General features: G+C 39.0%; 1 protein-coding gene across 3 annotated transcripts in view; it reads right to left on the bottom strand.

Annotated features, from left to right (window-relative positions):
• Positions 1-640: 640 nt before the first annotated feature.
• The window catches only part of igf2bp3 (insulin-like growth factor 2 mRNA binding protein 3), a 28,814-nt gene continuing 12,953 nt past the window's right edge, over positions 641-16,501 (bottom strand). The window contains exons 4-16 of one of the 3 annotated variants that reach the window (XM_007562673.2): positions 12,880-12,931; positions 10,374-10,437; positions 9,794-10,072; positions 9,561-9,695; positions 7,091-7,213; positions 6,810-6,945; positions 5,369-5,497; positions 5,134-5,202; positions 3,656-3,775; positions 3,501-3,575; positions 3,209-3,340; positions 2,993-3,106; positions 895-2,298 (exon numbers count right to left, since the gene is read on the bottom strand). In XM_007562673.2, coding sequence (XP_007562735.1) covers positions 2,182-2,298; positions 2,993-3,106; positions 3,209-3,340; positions 3,501-3,575; positions 3,656-3,775; positions 5,134-5,202; positions 5,369-5,497; positions 6,810-6,945; positions 7,091-7,213; positions 9,561-9,695; positions 9,794-10,072; positions 10,374-10,437; positions 12,880-12,931 — 1,545 coding nt within the window. In that variant the 3' untranslated portion in view covers positions 895-2,181. Of the gene's footprint in view, positions 2,299-2,992; positions 3,107-3,208; positions 3,341-3,500; positions 3,576-3,655; positions 3,779-5,133; positions 5,203-5,368; positions 5,498-6,809; positions 6,946-7,090; positions 7,214-9,560; positions 9,696-9,793; positions 10,073-10,373; positions 10,438-12,879; positions 12,932-16,501 lie in introns of all 3 variants that reach the window. The other 2 variants (XM_016676698.1, XM_007562674.2) reach the window with 2 other exon arrangements.

The raw sequence follows: 16,501 nt of genomic DNA, 5'->3' as shown, positions 1-16,501 counted from the left end.
GGTGTGTGGGAAGGGATGGGTGATGGGGGCGGGGCCTAACAAATGGTAGAATGCCTCCAATTCAAATATGTGTCTAAAGAGGTAGATCAAAAACAAACTGGATGAGGGGAGGGTGGGTATCAGGAGGATCATTTTAAGCATCACTTGTGCCCCTCGGTTAAGCGTGACGTCAGAAGGGCGCACCCAGGTAGAAACAAGTGTTCGGGGTACTGAGGTATTGGTGCGCGCTGGCGCTCAGTGGGGGCGGGGTGAGGCGTCCAGTGCCACAGCAACTCCCTCCCCCACCCCTCACCCCCCTCAGCTGAGGTAGACTGCGTTCTACTGTGGAAGCATGGATACACTCTAGCACTTTACCACAATATATATTTACATTCGGCACGGAAACAAAAAGGAAATAAAATTACCGTTTAGGATTTTTGCTTCCTGTCCGAGTGGGGTGGGGGGGCTCATTCACAATTATGCGTCATTTAACTTGTTTTCCCCTGGATGAGCAACCAAAAAAAAAAAATTTATCTAATCAAGTTGCAAAAAAGGACAGCTCACTTTCTCCAAGCCCAAAACGTAAAAATGCATCCATCTGTGCCACTCCCCCGACTCACCATGAAAAGAAAATTAATGACTTGATGGCCACGTCACTATGGCAGAGTTTGAACCTTACCAGGATAGCGTTTAGCAATACGGCGCCGGATGACCCAGAAATGAAACAGACCAAGAGAGGGAAGTAAAAAATAAAAAATACAGATGCTCCGACAACAGCTACAGGGAGGACCCATCACAGTTTGAGCTGCAGCATCCTGACCGCAGCCCTCAATAAGAAGGCAAAAAGAATTTGACATTAAAACTACCAGCGAAACCCCAAAATAAATGGCATTGCTGCAAATATGTATGGTTGGCTTTTTTTTTTTTGTATTTGCATGCGTTTAGTTGTTCTGTACTTGCTTTTGTCTTCAAGAAGATGGTGGACCGTCAAGGGGGAAAAAAACTGAGGCAATTTTTTTCTCTATATACTTCTCCGTCAGCCGCCAGCTGAGGGGGTGAGGGGGCGCCAACTCTTGCTGCAAGGCTGCTATGTACAAATAAATTTTATGTACAGAGTCATCTTTGTTCACACATCCACATGTACAATGCCGCCTAAAGCACCAGAGTTGAAGGCAAGGTCAGTTGGCAGCTGACCCGGAAATTTTAAATTTTCTTAAAAAAATAAAAATGTTCAAAGACTATCAGCTTTATAAAGTATACAAAATACCACAAAAGCAAAATAAAAAGAAAGGAACTTTTTTTTTCTCCATATAATCATTTTTTTTCTCTTCTGAGGTACTAGATCCTGAGGTAGTTAAACAAAATGCATAAATTGGTTTTTCAGGGCAGCAGCTCGGCACCCTTTTCTCCAAAGGTGTCAGTCGCAGCGATGCCCGCTCTACTAAATATATATATATATATGTATTTATATTTATATATTGATCTATTTATATAGGTCTATCTATAAAATGCATCCGAATTTTTCTTTAAAAAAATGCCACTTTCATTCCGAGGGCAGGACGCCTGATATATAACCGACCCTCACAGGGGTCCTGTCCTAAAACAAGAATTTTTTCCCCTAAATGTGGCCCACCTGGCCAGAGCCAACCCTCCCCCCAACTAAACCTCTGTTGGTCCGACCAGGACCAAGCAATGCCTTTTCTCTTTCCACGGAAAAACTCGTGAGAAAGCTTTAACCAATTAAGAAAAACTAAACAACCTAAACATCTTTAAGGTACCACACCATAGGGGGTGATAAAAAAAGGGGTGTAGGGAAGGGGGGGGGTCTGTATTTCTTCCTCATAGTTTTAGTGTAAAAAGAACCAAATAAAAAACAAACTACACCCAAGGAGGGGGTAAAGGAAGGGGTTGAACGGAGGGCAGGTGATGTTGGCGAAAGCCCTCTAAAGTACATTCTCACAGCAGACGCAGAGACGTGAAGTGGGTGGAGCTTAAGAGGTGTACGGTGTCGTCACCCTCACTTTAAAGTCATCAAGTTGTTCAGGGAGGGGTGGATGTTTGGTTCCGATGACCTTGACCCCTGAGATGTGCATTAGGATCCACTGTCATTTTTCTTTTCCCCCTATGAGCTTTTCTGCATCTCTTCATCTTTCGAGTTTCACGACGGATCCAGTCACCGTTCTTCTAGAGTTTGCTGGAGCTTCACTTCCTGCGTGGCGTCGGAGGCTGGCCGCCCGATGGAGACTTGGGCTGCTGCTGCTGTTGATGCTGCTGCCTCCTCACCTGAGTCAGGATCTCCTGAATCTTCCTCTGGGCCAACTAAACCAGATAGAAGAACATTAGTGTCCTCAAAACACATTGTTGGAATTTTAGGATTCATTTGTAAATATGGCTGAGACTACAAGTTCCCCCACTGAATGTTTTGTTAAATTTGCTGCAAATATGTACGGTTGGCTTGTTTTTATTATTTTTGCACACATTTAGTTGTTCTGTACTTGCTTTTGTCTTCAGGAAGATGGTGGACCATCAAGGGGGAAAACAAAACAAAAAAAATGTTGAAATTACTTTACTGCATTTTATTTATTTATTTTTCAGATAACTGACATGAACATGCCCCCAAGAGATCTTTCAGTTACAACAATGTAAAATTAAAAAAAACTCCTTTAGAAAAGCAAATGAATGCAAATTTATTGCTTTTTCTTTTGAAAGACACTGCTGTAGAAGTTATATCTTTCACTTTTAACAGTTTTTGTCCAACAACTGCATGCATGTAATCAGATTCACTTAATACCAAGTTTTGCTGCGACTTCAACTACTCCAGAGGAGAAATATAGTTTAAATGAAGATTAAGTCGAATGAATAAACTTAATGTCAGAGTTTTGGTTTTGTATTTTTAGACATTCGTGTAATTGGTCACAGGTTTTTTTATTTATTTATTTATTTTTTTTTACAGTGAAATGTTTACACATCTTGAAAACTGTTGCCTTGTACATCTATGATTTCCTTGACCCACCTGGCATGCAAAGAAGTGTCCACTGATCTTCACTATGACCTGGTCGTTCTCGTCAGGGGTCTGGTCCCTGGGAACCACCACTTCTGCACAGGTCAAGTTCTGCAGCTCATTCACCTGCAGTCACATATTATATTATTACTGGTGCACAATTCAGATCCCCCCCTCCCCCAACCAAGCCCAACATCCGGGAGCATCCATCTATGAAGCTATATTTACCGTTTTTCCACCTTTCCCAATGACGCGTCCAGCAGCAAAAGAGGGAACCTTGATGTGCGCTTCCAGCTTCACCTCTTCTTTCGGCCCAAAAAAGTTCTCCTCTTTAAGCTTGCCAAAGATGCGACACTGAGCCTGAAGACAGAAAGGTTCAAGTAGAGATTAAATAAAACTAACTTTTAACCAATTTTAACATTTGCTCTTTCCAACCGAGCAACGTCAAATAGGACAACCTTCTAACTCATGTGAGAGATACAACTTCCAAACTTTTAAATCAAGTCTCAAGGTTCTGCACCTTAAACTGAGCTTCTGGTGGCCCGACGATGATGACCATTCTCTGCTTGGCATCCATTCCTTCTGCTGGAGCGATCTGAAAACAGGTAAAACGCAGCATTAACGGCAGCCTACACCCAGACGTCTACCTCCTATCAACACAACGTTTCTCCTCACCTTGATTGAGGCTCCTGCAAAGTGTGACAGCTGTTTGATGTGTTGGCCCTGTTTCCCAATGATGGCTCCCACAGCAAGCGCAGGAATGAACAGGTGAACTGTCTCAGACTCCGGCTGGCCCTGCTGAGCGAAACAAAAGGTTACAAATGTGACTGGAAGACTCAAATGGGACCGACGCTACAGCTCCAGCCACCGATGTGCCAAGGCAGATAAGGGATCAAGCAGAAGCTGCACTATTCTGTAAGAGTTGAATGTAGACACTTGAAATTAGTAGCTGAAAAGGAGTAGCTTCTATCTAGAAGAGAGACAAAAGGTACAATTTCTATTATTAATCTCTAAACTGTTGGATCAGATCAGTGTAAAAACATGTAGGGATGTGATTAGTCCAAGATGAACAGCATGATGTAGAAACATGTTGGTGAAAACTTGAATATGTAAAGAAAAGGGAACACCGAAAAGTCTCGTTTAATTGCACTCCATGAAAAGCTTTGATTTAGTAACGTAAAGAGGCTCTATAGTTTAGAAATCAACACTCACCAAAAACCAAATTGAGTTCTCTAGACAAGGTCAGCATAAACACTCATTTGTTGTTTTTTATGTGTTGCTTGCCATTCACTCATTTAATTATAATATATAATTATTCTTGAATGTTCACATCTTTGCTACAACCACAAGCTTCAAAGCATTTATGTGGATTTTGTTTGGTGGGCCAATACAGAGTTTTAAAAATAAAAATAAAATAAAAAAACAAAACATGGTTTTCAAACTTTGACAAGTCTTAAAATTGCAGTGTGCATTTGTTAAAATTAGTGCACATGGTGGGAGAATGCTTTAAAGACAACTATGACCTGCACACTCCACAAATCTGGCCTTTGTGGAAGAGTGGCACAAATAAAGCTAGTGTTCAAAGAAAGACATAAGCACTGCATCGTGTCCCTCTAAACAGCATCAGGACTGTTAAAATTATGTTCTTAAAATTTAAATAAATAAAAAAAAAAACGTACCCTTTTTCTCCAACTTCACAATTATGAAGTGCTTTGTGTTGATCTTACAGATAAAACCTAAACATCATGCACTGACGTTTGTGGTTGTAACGTCACCACAAAAATGTGACAAAATTTAAGAGTGAATACTTTCTACAAGGCAATGTAGACACTGTCGATTGTTCATGCCTGGTAGAACTCTGCTGTTTATGCAATAAGACAATATTTTCAGAGATGCAGATGTTTGGTAGAGGTTATAAAAACCATTTGCCTGCTTAGCTCTTTTGGTATATATACACAGCGTATCAGAGAAACCACTAAGGTCACGTTAATATTGGAGTCTGCCATCCTTCTCGCACTCACTGCGTATTTAGAGAGTTTGCCTAAATCCCAATATATGGGGAAATGAAGGAGAACTTTACAGCAAACCCAAACCCCTAATCTCGCAGCGAGCAGCCACAAGCCGTGCAAAGCACTTTGGGATGGGTGACTTACAGCAAGTGGCTGGCTGCTTGCCGACAGCATAGAAGCCCAAAATGGCCCCTCAGCCCCATAAGGACTGCACTAGAGGGGAAAAAGGAAACGTGAAACTCTGTTGCTCAAGACCGATTTCTGCTTTCGTTTCAGTTGCAGACTTCACAGGCCTCACCCAACAATTTAGAAAACCGAGTCAACAGTTCTTGGCTTTGTAGTGTTGGAAGTGTTAATAGGCGGCAGACTTGTCACTTACGCCATACGAGCATCCACCGTGAGCTCCAGGAGGCGAGACGTTGGCCATGGAGGGACCCATGCCTGGTGCTCCACTGGGGAACAAACCCAAAGCGTTCAGATTCAAGCCAGGAATGAGGTTGGATTGGAGCTGTAAATAAAATGGTAGTATATTAACTGGTGACTATTCAAATGCACTTGTCAAGCATCCTACTTTTTCATTTTGACACCGCCGTACTCCCAAAAAATAAAAAAAATCTGAGCAACTTCCACAAAAGTTTTCAAAAACCAGGCGCATAAAATGAACCTCGGCTCGTAAGATTTCCTACAATTCAAGTAATGCATATTCATCCTACCGGCAATAAAAAATACTTAAGGTAAAATAAAAAAAAATACCTTAAGGATTACTGAAAAACGATTACTTTTTCAGTAATCGTTAAAAGAAAAAGTTCACTGAATTTGTTCATTAATCCAAACATTACAGTTTGTCCTGAAGCACTACAAGTATCAAGATGAAATATTAAGTCATCTTCACATGATATTTCAGGATCTGAAAGTGCTGCCATAGCAGTCGAGTTCAACAGATACGCCGATAAGGAATTAAGCATTTTACTTACTAAAGCAGAACGTTTGGCTCTTTTCTGCCTTTTTAAAGTCAGTAGTTTCAAAACTGGGCACAAACACGCTCATATCATACAGAAAACAAACTTTATAGGAAGTAAAATGGAGGATAAAACAGAACGGTATACAATTCAAACATTTCCTCTTTTAATACAAAGAACAATACATTACATATTTAAGCATTAATAAAGAGGTGGTGTGCACAAATGCATTAAAATCAGTTTGTTCAGGAGTTAACCTGAACTTTCTTTTTAATTGATGCCACAAATTTTGGTATTTTGTATATTACCTTAGTTTTACCTCTAGGTGGCACTTTTGTGTTTGAAACAATTCTTGCATAAAAAGGTAGGAACGTTTAATTTGGTGTCAGACCATGTAATTTGAGAGAGTTGCAGTTCTTTAGGATTACTGTCAGATATAAAAGTGAACTAATGTATTTGACATACATTACAGCAAGATGAGGGCAACGGAATATATATTGGGGGCTTTATTAAAAAGTTAGAAATAGATTTATGGCACAGATTTTGTGTTTAACAGATGGGTTTATTTAAACACCACTAGGATTTAACTAAAGATTAATACAAATCTACAAATGTTTTAAATGTGGCCATAAATAAAAAGGATGTCAACGGGAAGATTCACATTTATGCTTTGCTTTTTGACATCTGTAGTTACATTACAGTTTGTGGGTCAATTACAGGACAAGAATTGAATATGTAAATAATTTCATAGATCAGGGTATAATATGTACATGTAATATTGCTGCCTGGCATTAATTTTAAAAGCCCATTTCATGAAACAAAACAATAAGGATAAAGTGGCACAACCCTGTTGATTCTTACATTCATAGCAGCCATGTCGCTATCGTAGGATTCCCTGATCTTCTTCATCACCTCCTCCTCAGCCCTGGAGCACGCTTCAATCGAGCCCTTTATTGTGATTGTCCGCTCTGGGTTGTACAAGGTGAGATCCTGGAGCCTGGAAAGTAAAAATAACACAAAATGTGAAATATAAACATACTACGAACAATAGCAACAAAAAGCACTGAGTTGATGCAATGCCGACTGCCGTCTTTGTGAATTTACTGGAGACAACAGCAGTGAACAGGGTCAAACTTTCTTACGGTGAGATTGTGATCTTGGTCCCCGTGTCTTGCTCGATTTTCTTAAGGTTGCGGCCTTCTTTTCCTATTAATCTTCCTACAAAGTTGTTGTGTGCAAGGATCTTCAGTGGGATCTCCTCAGTGCTGTAATTGATGACGGCGTGATACGTTTACAAATACAGAACATCCAAATGCACAACACAGGAATGATTCAACATATTCATAGGTCAATATATTTCTGATTAGTCAACTTAATCCATTTCTGCGGCTGCACTGTCTGTTTACCTGTTGAAGATCTTTCATGGTCAGGAATGATGAATCATTCTCTTCCTCTAAATATTACACAGGCCTCTTCATTGTCTTTTAACCAATTATTAAAACTTAATAGCATAAGAAATTCCCTAAGAAAATTGTAGAAACTAAATCTGAAAATGCCTCATATGATGAGCTCCAATTACTAAGAGGTTTGTGGAGAATTTAATAATATTGGGAAACCATTTAATAAATCCACATTCAAACCATTGTTCTTTATTATACAGATGTTCACATCTAAAGTTATAAATAATAGTGTCTGCAGCAAAGCGTAGCAGCAAGTGTTGAACTTCTGAATGAATGGAACAAGGAGCGCTTTTATTTTGACATTTAGCCAGAAAAGGGTTTCGTAATGTTGCAGCTGGTGGGACGGCAAGAGAGTGGCAAAGACAGATTATGTTTATTTTGTTCTGAAGTGATCCAAACCATAGCTTTCACTGGGAGAGACATTACTGGCCAATTAAGCACATCCTTTCACAATAAAACATGCACAGCAGCTCCAATCTGTTGCCAATATACCAGCTTGTTTTCATCTAGTCTCAGACCAGAAATTCAAGTGTAGAGTCTTCCATTTTTGTAATTTAACCATGAAAACTGTGCGACTGCTCACCATCGCCATTTTTATTCTTTGTGCAATGGAAGAAACCATTATCCACTGCAGGTCCAGTCTCCCTGAACGATGAACGAACAGCAGCTTTTCTCACAGCTCCTCAACCCATTTAAAAGCCCAGACACTCAACAGAAGAAGCTCATTTAAGGTGGTTACATCTTGTTCTTCAAAGATTCATATCTCATGACTGCAGGCTGGAGTTGGAAAACAAACTGGTAAATCTAGAGGTTGGACTTTTTTTTTTTGGCCCTTTCACCAATATAGCAGCACCTGCATTTCTGCAGATGAGGCCCCAGTCAAGCAGTCAGTCTGTTTCCTTCTCATAGCAGGTTAACAAAACCCCTTTTTCTTGAAATAAATACTGACCTGAAAGGGAGAATTCATTGACTATGTGTTTATGTGTTGAATGCTCAAACACTGCAGTACTGTCACCACGGAAGAAAAGGCCTGTACGGCAGGCTACATTTAGCTTACTGACAGACAAAGACAGTGTCCCCACAACTTCCTGTAAAGTCCTGAAGCTGTAACGGTTGAATGCTTCTATAAGTTGTGTCAACAATGAAATGTTGCATTAGTTATTTGCCATCAAAAACTACACTAAGTTTTGCAGCCTTAAAACATCAATTTGTTTCAGACATCTGATATTTCTTTGGAGAAAGGAGGTTTCATGTTAAGAGAAATTACTGACATTCGGTGTTTGCACCTGAAATCTCAGAAAACATGAACTTATTTTGCTTCGAGTTTAATTTTTCTGGACTTCTTGGCCAACATCATATCTCTGAACATCTAGAAAGAACAGTGGAAAAGGTTTGGTTCAGCTACTAAACCGTTCAGAAAGCTCAGAATTAAGACATAGCAGAAAACGCCTTGTGCAACTTTATTAAAATAGCTTTATAGTCAGTTTATAAAAAAAAGTATTGTTTTTGGTAATTTAGTCAAACTCTTACTGCCTTCAATATGAAGTATATCTTCCATGGGAAATGTCTTTAGATATTAAGAGCCACAGATTACGTCTAGTAACGTAAAATTTTTTTATATATACACAACTTGAAGATGGCACATAACATAAAATCTTGATGACTAATTTTACATTGAATGATTAAAGACGCCAGCAGATGTATCCACCAGATCAGTCCAACAATTAAATAGGAAGTAGGTCATGGGTGTAAACTCTGAAGAGTGACTCCAAAAAGTCCAGAGGTGGGATAATGAAAGGGAGGGTGCTGTGGAAGTTCTTACAAAAAAGAAGGATGTCAACTAGCAACACAAACTAGTTAAAATGTGTCAGTCATTTGATTGTTTAGTGTGACCAAACATCTGAATTAAATTAGCAGGCTTTTGTATAATTTGATGACCTGCTGAGGAGGTGATTCAACCATTTGATTTGGGTGAGTTGATAACAAAAAACATCTAAAAGTTGCTAAACTCTTCAGGATTAATTTTTAAAAATGCACCCATCTGGTGCATTTTTATGCATCTGGTTTTTAAATAGGTAGAGAATCAAACATGTGAAACTCAACCACACAACACTATTTAGTTTCTCAGGGGTTTTTTTCTAAGAGAACTCACAACTTTGTGTCAACTGCTTCCTTCTGCATGATATCCATGATGGTTCTGCAGGCGTTTGAACAACCGTCAGGGGTGGAGTGAATCGTAATGGGTTTTTCTGCTGCGCCTGCATTTTCTTTCCGATGGATGTCGATCCTGTCGTGTAGATGCGACCAAAATGAGTCAAAATTTCCAAGATGCTCAACAATAAAATCTTCTAGGTTCAGTTTAAATCCTGACCTCCGTGTACGTACTTTGAGTGGGTCTGTTTGGTGATATTCCGTATGGTGGCGCCCTCCTTGCCAATGATTGCTCCTACAAACTGCGTGGGTACCAGCACGCGCAGCGGGATGTCAGACTGCACTTTGGGACGCGCACCCAAACCCGGAGAGCCAGGACGGGGAGGTCCGCGAGCGTTGAAGCCTCTCCGACCCCCTGAAGGAGGACCCTCTGGTGCAGCTGTCTCATCTGGGATATATGACACTTTCAAGGCATAGTTCTCCATCATTGATCCATTGAGCTTCTCCATTGCTCTGTGGAAAGTTACAGGACAGATGAGGATCAGCAATCCCGTGTCAGCCTCAAGAATTTAGGGTTTCGTGTGGCGCAAAAAAGTGCAATATAACTGATGTACACCAGGGGGCACCAGATGGCTAATTTAATCCCCACCTTTCCAACACACATATTCCCTCCTTTCGCCATTGATTGGATGTCAAATTTAGCTAGACTGACTTTGAGACAGCAGAAACATGGCACATTGGAGGAATTAAAAGAACTAAAGAAATGCTGGTGCAAAAGGATAATAAAACAAAGTCAAGGCAAATGTTTACTTACAGCCTTGCATGGTCCCGAGCTGCGTATCGAACATTCACTACTGCAGTCTCTGTATCAGTGTTTACTGTGGGGGGAAAGAGGCATGGAGTCAGTCAGATTTAATAGGAACAGTCCCAAAGACTAGAGGACAGAAGATGCTACGTCAAACCTTCACTTATTTCACAGCAGACTGAAGGCACCAATGTTATGTTTGCCCGTTTAATGACGATCCGTATACAAAAATCCACTTATTTACAATGGTCACTCTTGGCAGTACTTCACATTTTCTTAGTTTCTTTATTTTTTTCACTGTGAAAATGATCATTTCCTAGTCCCCAAAAGAATTGTTTTTTTTTTTCCATAAACCCAGGATCTATTAAAAAATAAATAAAAATACTTGGCATCTATTAATCAGGCATGTTGATCAGGTTATATTAAAAACATCTGGCTCAAAATTAATTTAACAGTTTTGGCAAGGAACCGGTAGATTTTCTCATCTTGTTACGAGAGTCAGTTTGTAATCATTTTGTTCATGCAATATAATTTATTTGCCGATTCTTTGGCACAGTATATTAAACAGCCATATGACTACCATAACATGGTTTCAATGACAAATTTCTGACAGAGACGCAAGTAATACATTTCATTAAATTGAGAAAAAGGTATGATTAAATAAGATTTCACGTTTTCCTGCTCCTTTTCAAACACTACAGTGATAAGCCAGTTTTGTTTTGTATAAACGTTTTCTCTTGTTTTATTTTTAAAAAACTTGTTTGAAATCAATTTAAATTTATGAGGTTTAAAGCTCCATAAACTCCACTTTTTAGTTTAATAATATTTTGTGAGAAATTAAAAGCACACACATTTAATATGGATGTGAATAAAAAGGTTTTTAGTCCAAATAGTCTTCATATATAAACTTAAACTTCACACTGCATTAAATGGTTAGCTTTGACAAACTGCTGACATTTAGTTCCCACAGGAGAGTTAATGCTCCTTCACAGGTTCAACTCAGTACAAGAGACTAATCAAGTTCCAGTTTATCACCAATATGCAGCTCTTTTTCTGATGACCTTTGCACCTAAACCATCTTTCTGATGGTTTTCTCCTGGTTTGTTGAGCAGGAGAACAACTTTTGCCCAGATACAACTAAGAGCTTTACTTTTAAAATGTGAAAAGCCCACAGATTAATTTTACAGCAACAGTGTGTACAAGTCTACTGAGGAGCTGCAGTGATTGTTAAATGTGTCACATTAAGGAGGTGGGAAGCAGCAGTGGTCAGCAGGGTCCGACTCTCACTATAAAAGTCGGTGGAAAGGGAAAAAACTAAATTCACAACTTCTACAATATTGTCACAGATTTTACTTTAATGCTCAAATTCCTCGTTTCCATATCGTCGTCATCACTGGACCTTATTATCCTAGCAGTACAATGTTGCGTATTTAACATCACTGTTCCTTTTTGCAAGATTTTCCAACACAATACCTACAGCCATCTGCAATGTGTACGCTTCTTTTTATTGCAGTAATGAAAATGCAGCGAAGGCCATGAACGTTTAAAATACTTTTAAAAATGCTCTTTAGTACAAAAGTAGCCTCATCAGTAAATTATGTCTAACATGAGGAACAATCGTGTGAATATTTGTCACCACTTGAATGGTACATTTTCTTCCCAACTTTTATCCGTTTTACCACACTCGGTGTCGGAAGCATCATGACCGTTTTAAATTACACTTCAAGCTCTCAGATTCTTAGCAATTTCTTGAAAATTCAATGATAAATTTGATATTCTCTGCCCATTGTTTTATTTTCAGTATTTAAAATGCTGCTACTATCACATCTAACTTTTTTATTTTTTCCCAAATTCAGCCACATGGATCCTGTACAAATATTTGGTGTTTTTTTAAAGCCCCTCAAGACATCTTTTTGGAAAAAAAATAAAAACAAAACAAAACATAAGAGCCATAATCTGTCCAAATTGAAAAAGGAAGAGCTGCAGAAAATAATTGTCCTGGCTAACGCCCTAGCTCTTTCTCTCAAAGGAGTGTGTGCCAAAACCAGCACTAAGCAGTTCGACAACACTGCACTGACGTAGAACAGAAGACCTATTTGCAGTAATAACTGGACAAAAACACCTTAGAAGCTTGTTTGTTGTGCTCTTTTAGTGTTTGAATGTCTTAAGAGCTGCTTAAAGGCTACAGGAAGGCATGAAAATAAAAACTGAACATCAAAGAATTCATATAATTACCTGCGTAGCTTGCACACAGATTTTGGATTATAATGAATTTTGAGTTGAAAACAAAAGCCCGAAAACATTTACCATCTGGCTTAATGTTGAGTTTTCATACAGTTCAAAATTATTCACATGAATCCACTTAACCCTTTAGCAGTTTCTGAACATACGTGCAACTTAAGCAGCTCAACGTGGCAAGAATAGATTAAATAAATTGACCACAATAAAATGCAATGTGGGGAAAGAAAAGAAATATGAAAAAAAAAATAAAAAAATAAAAATCAAAGCCATTTACCTTGTTCACAGCTCTCTACTGCACCATACTGTGCGAGCATACCGTCCAAAACCTGAGAATAAAGAAGAAAATCTATTTATCTGACAACTTTATGCTCAAATTATTAAGATGTAGATGTTTAAGAGCAACTGGTTCAGATAAAAGCTGATGAATTCTTAGTCTAGTAATTTTGTATATTTTGAGTAATTTGCTGCTTTTTCGAAGAATATCTGTGCAAAATGAGCCAATTGTGGCTAAGGAGCTGAATTATTACAAAAGAATAAAAATATAAATAAAATCTTGGAGGAAAAAAAAAACCTATGCATCCATCCACTGTGAAGGGAGCTAAAGAAAAACAAATACCACACCGACTCATTTGTTGTCAGGAACAGAGCTATTTAAAAAAATATATAAATAACCCAAACCTTAAAGTTACAAAAACAATACATACAGCTATAAAGTGAAGAATCTGACAGAAATATATTGAAAAAGTACATTATGACTGAGATTTGAGGTCTACACCATAGTTATGGTGTAGGAAAAAGAATTTAAAGCTACAAAAAGAAATCCAAATGTAACCAATTTAAGAGTTTAATGAGAAAATTACAGACAAATTTTTTTATTTATATATTTGAGAAGCTATAAGTTTTCCATCTACCAAACATTGAAGAACACAGGCTTTTAATTTTAATTCATGGATGTGGTGGCGAGTTGGCGAGAAGCAGAGCAGGCTTGTAAGCTAAGCTAGGACCTCTGACCATGCTCAGTCGAACTCATGGCCACACCCCCTCGAGAGCTCAACCCCACTTTCCAGCCAACAAGACTGCGTCCCCCTGCCCCCACCTCCCTAACTCTAATAAACCACCAACCAGGCAACCTCCCGCCTCCCTGCCATCTGTGCTCCCCGTCATTGGCTGCTCCCGCCGCTGATACAGTTCCCCTGAAGACGAACCTTGCTGGCTGGCTTCTGCAGCCGCCCGTCCGCCTGATGGGACCAATGGAAATCCAGGCCATTCAGGAAAGGGTGGGGTGCATTCCAGCAGGAAGCAGCAGCTGGGGGGAGGGGTGTGGGTTCATGCTACACATTCTGTGAATCAGCGCACATGGAGGGGAAGGGGAAGCAGTCCAGGCCCACCCACCCACAACAGCTTGTGAACACGCCACTACTCGGTCCACATTCTCCTTTTTCAGAGAGCTTCACACGCTCATTGACTTATATACGTTACTACACATAACGCAAGGCTGTTTTATCAAAAGACCTTACTATTCTGCCGATTCGAACCCTGCAACTTTTTTTTTTCCCCCACCCTCTTCCATTCACAACAGGAAAAACAAGCCGTCTTGCTACATGCTAGGAACATACTGGAGCTGCATTAAAGGGACGTGCGTAGGCAAAGCGAGCCCACCATTACAAAACGTGGGCTCGTCTGCAGCCATTTGATCAGTTTCTGAATCACACCGAAATGTTAAAGCTGTGCATTAACCTCCAAGATTTGGAGCAGCGCAAGCACGCGTTGTGCAATAAAAAAAATTCTCATTTGGCTTTGTTTGTGCTTATGAAGCAGATGATAAAGAGGACAGTGCAAGCACATGTTATCACAGTTAAACCTCTGCAAAGCAGGGTGGAGGTGGGGGGTGTCACATAAAGCAGCACGAAATTCCACACTCAGACAGTGGGATTGGACAAAAAGATTGCTTTTTAAGAAGCTGATGCATTAATTTGCATGGCCTAAGAAAAGGAAGTAATATTCACTTAGGTAGAACACTTATGTGAATGAACAACACTTTCCTACGCACAAAACAACAAAGGCAGACCGACTGAGGTCCAAGCCTCAGCACGTTTATCCAGAGGAAGGCTGTGAACTCTGACTTCAAGTGATATACATTTTAACACAAAGTTAACCCTTAATGGAGCAGCAAACGGCATGAACACAGACAGAGGGTCACTTTACCCGCGCCAGTGCTTCCAAAATCTGCTGTACAAATCCACCTGAAGATCATGTAATTTACGCAACCAGACGGCTTCGCATTTTCTTGAAAACTTTAAATAAATAAGCACAGAGGCCGACTTCCAGAATAAAAGTATACTACACTGAATTCATAAATCTGCACAATAATTCCAGACCTGAGGTAATGGTTAACCTCAGCAATGTGGCTTATGCCAACACTATGTTTCAGTTTTATAAGATGAATGTGGTTCAGAATAATTTTGGATACATCAAACAATTTTACAGACAACTGCAGGGAAATTATATATACAAAATAAATACATTTAAATATCCATCCCCTTAACATGTGTATGTACCTTTACAAGCAAAGACTGAAAGACATAAGGATAGGAATAAATTGTGAAAAGTGTAGATTTCAATTTGTTCTTCAAATATATTTGCACACAATTTTGACAGTGTAGACGGCAACTGGCTGGTATTCTTATTAAAAGGCACATCGGGATTTTTAAAAGTGTCATCAAATTTCCACATTCCAGTTTGAGAACCTAGACCAGGCACAGTCGTCTTCTGCTTGGTGAACCAGTGCATCTTGAGCTGCCCTTCCCCCACCTGTTGCTGTGAATAGTAAATAAGCTTAAAAAAAAAACTTGCCTCCACAAAGACTAATTTGGCTAAAAAAATAAAAATAAAAAAACAAGCATCAAGACAAAACTGACTTGGAAACTTTAGCAGCTCCAATATATATACTTTTTCCCTTTTTTACAAATGCATTAAAAAAAATAAAATAAAACAGCTGACAAGCTACAAGCAAAATGTCTGTTATGCAACCTACTACAGGCTGGCTACCTGAGCAGATAACTAATAATTAACCAACAAATTGCAGCTCGTTACAGTCGTCTTAATCTAAAGAGAGCATAACAGCAATAATGGTATAATAGTCCATGCAATAAGCAACTCCACCCTAAAACAGAGAAGCGGCATTCAGCTTCTGAGCACCACAAATCTGGAACAAACTTCCACAAACATTGCATAACAACAGAAACACAGTTCCTTTCAATCAAAGCTAAAAACATTGAGCAACATACTTGATGCATGTCAATTTTGATGATGGCTCTTGACAAAATGCAATGCTTGTTACTGGTTCTACAATTGGTGTCTTATGTTTTTATGTTTATGTGATGTAAAGAACTTTGAACTGCCTTGTTGCTGAAATGTGCTGTACAAATAAACTTGACTAAAAACTATCACATTTGTCTGTGGATATGTAAACTCTTAGTTTTGACTCAAACATTTCATAACCAGATCCACACAACATGTAGCAATTTTTTTTCACCCTTCATATTTACTACAAAATTTAATCCGAATTGGTCAAAAATCTGAATTGGCAGGTCAGATCTAAAGGAAAAAATGTAAATTTCTGGACAAACCTTGCTCAGTGAATGAATCTGTAACCAAAACAGACATATTCTCTTTTGGTTACAGAATGAACCAAAACTCTGACCAATTACAAATTAATCAGAGTTGTATTATTTTAGCAGCAGCATTGTTGCTTTTACGTTTTAAATAAAATTTGATAAAGCTCATGTGTAGATAATACTAAATTGCGATATTTTTAATTCACAATTGCCACATAAAGTCTTATATCGGCTTAAAGCTTAAGGTAGGCTTTAAAAGTCCAACTTCAAAAACATTTC

Source organism: Poecilia formosa, unplaced genomic scaffold, assembly GCF_000485575.1.
Source record: "Poecilia formosa unplaced genomic scaffold, Poecilia_formosa-5.1.2 Scaffold139, whole genome shotgun sequence".
Taxonomy (NCBI): Eukaryota; Metazoa; Chordata; class Actinopteri; order Cyprinodontiformes; family Poeciliidae; genus Poecilia; species Poecilia formosa.
This window is presented reverse-complemented; position numbering and strand designations above follow the sequence as displayed.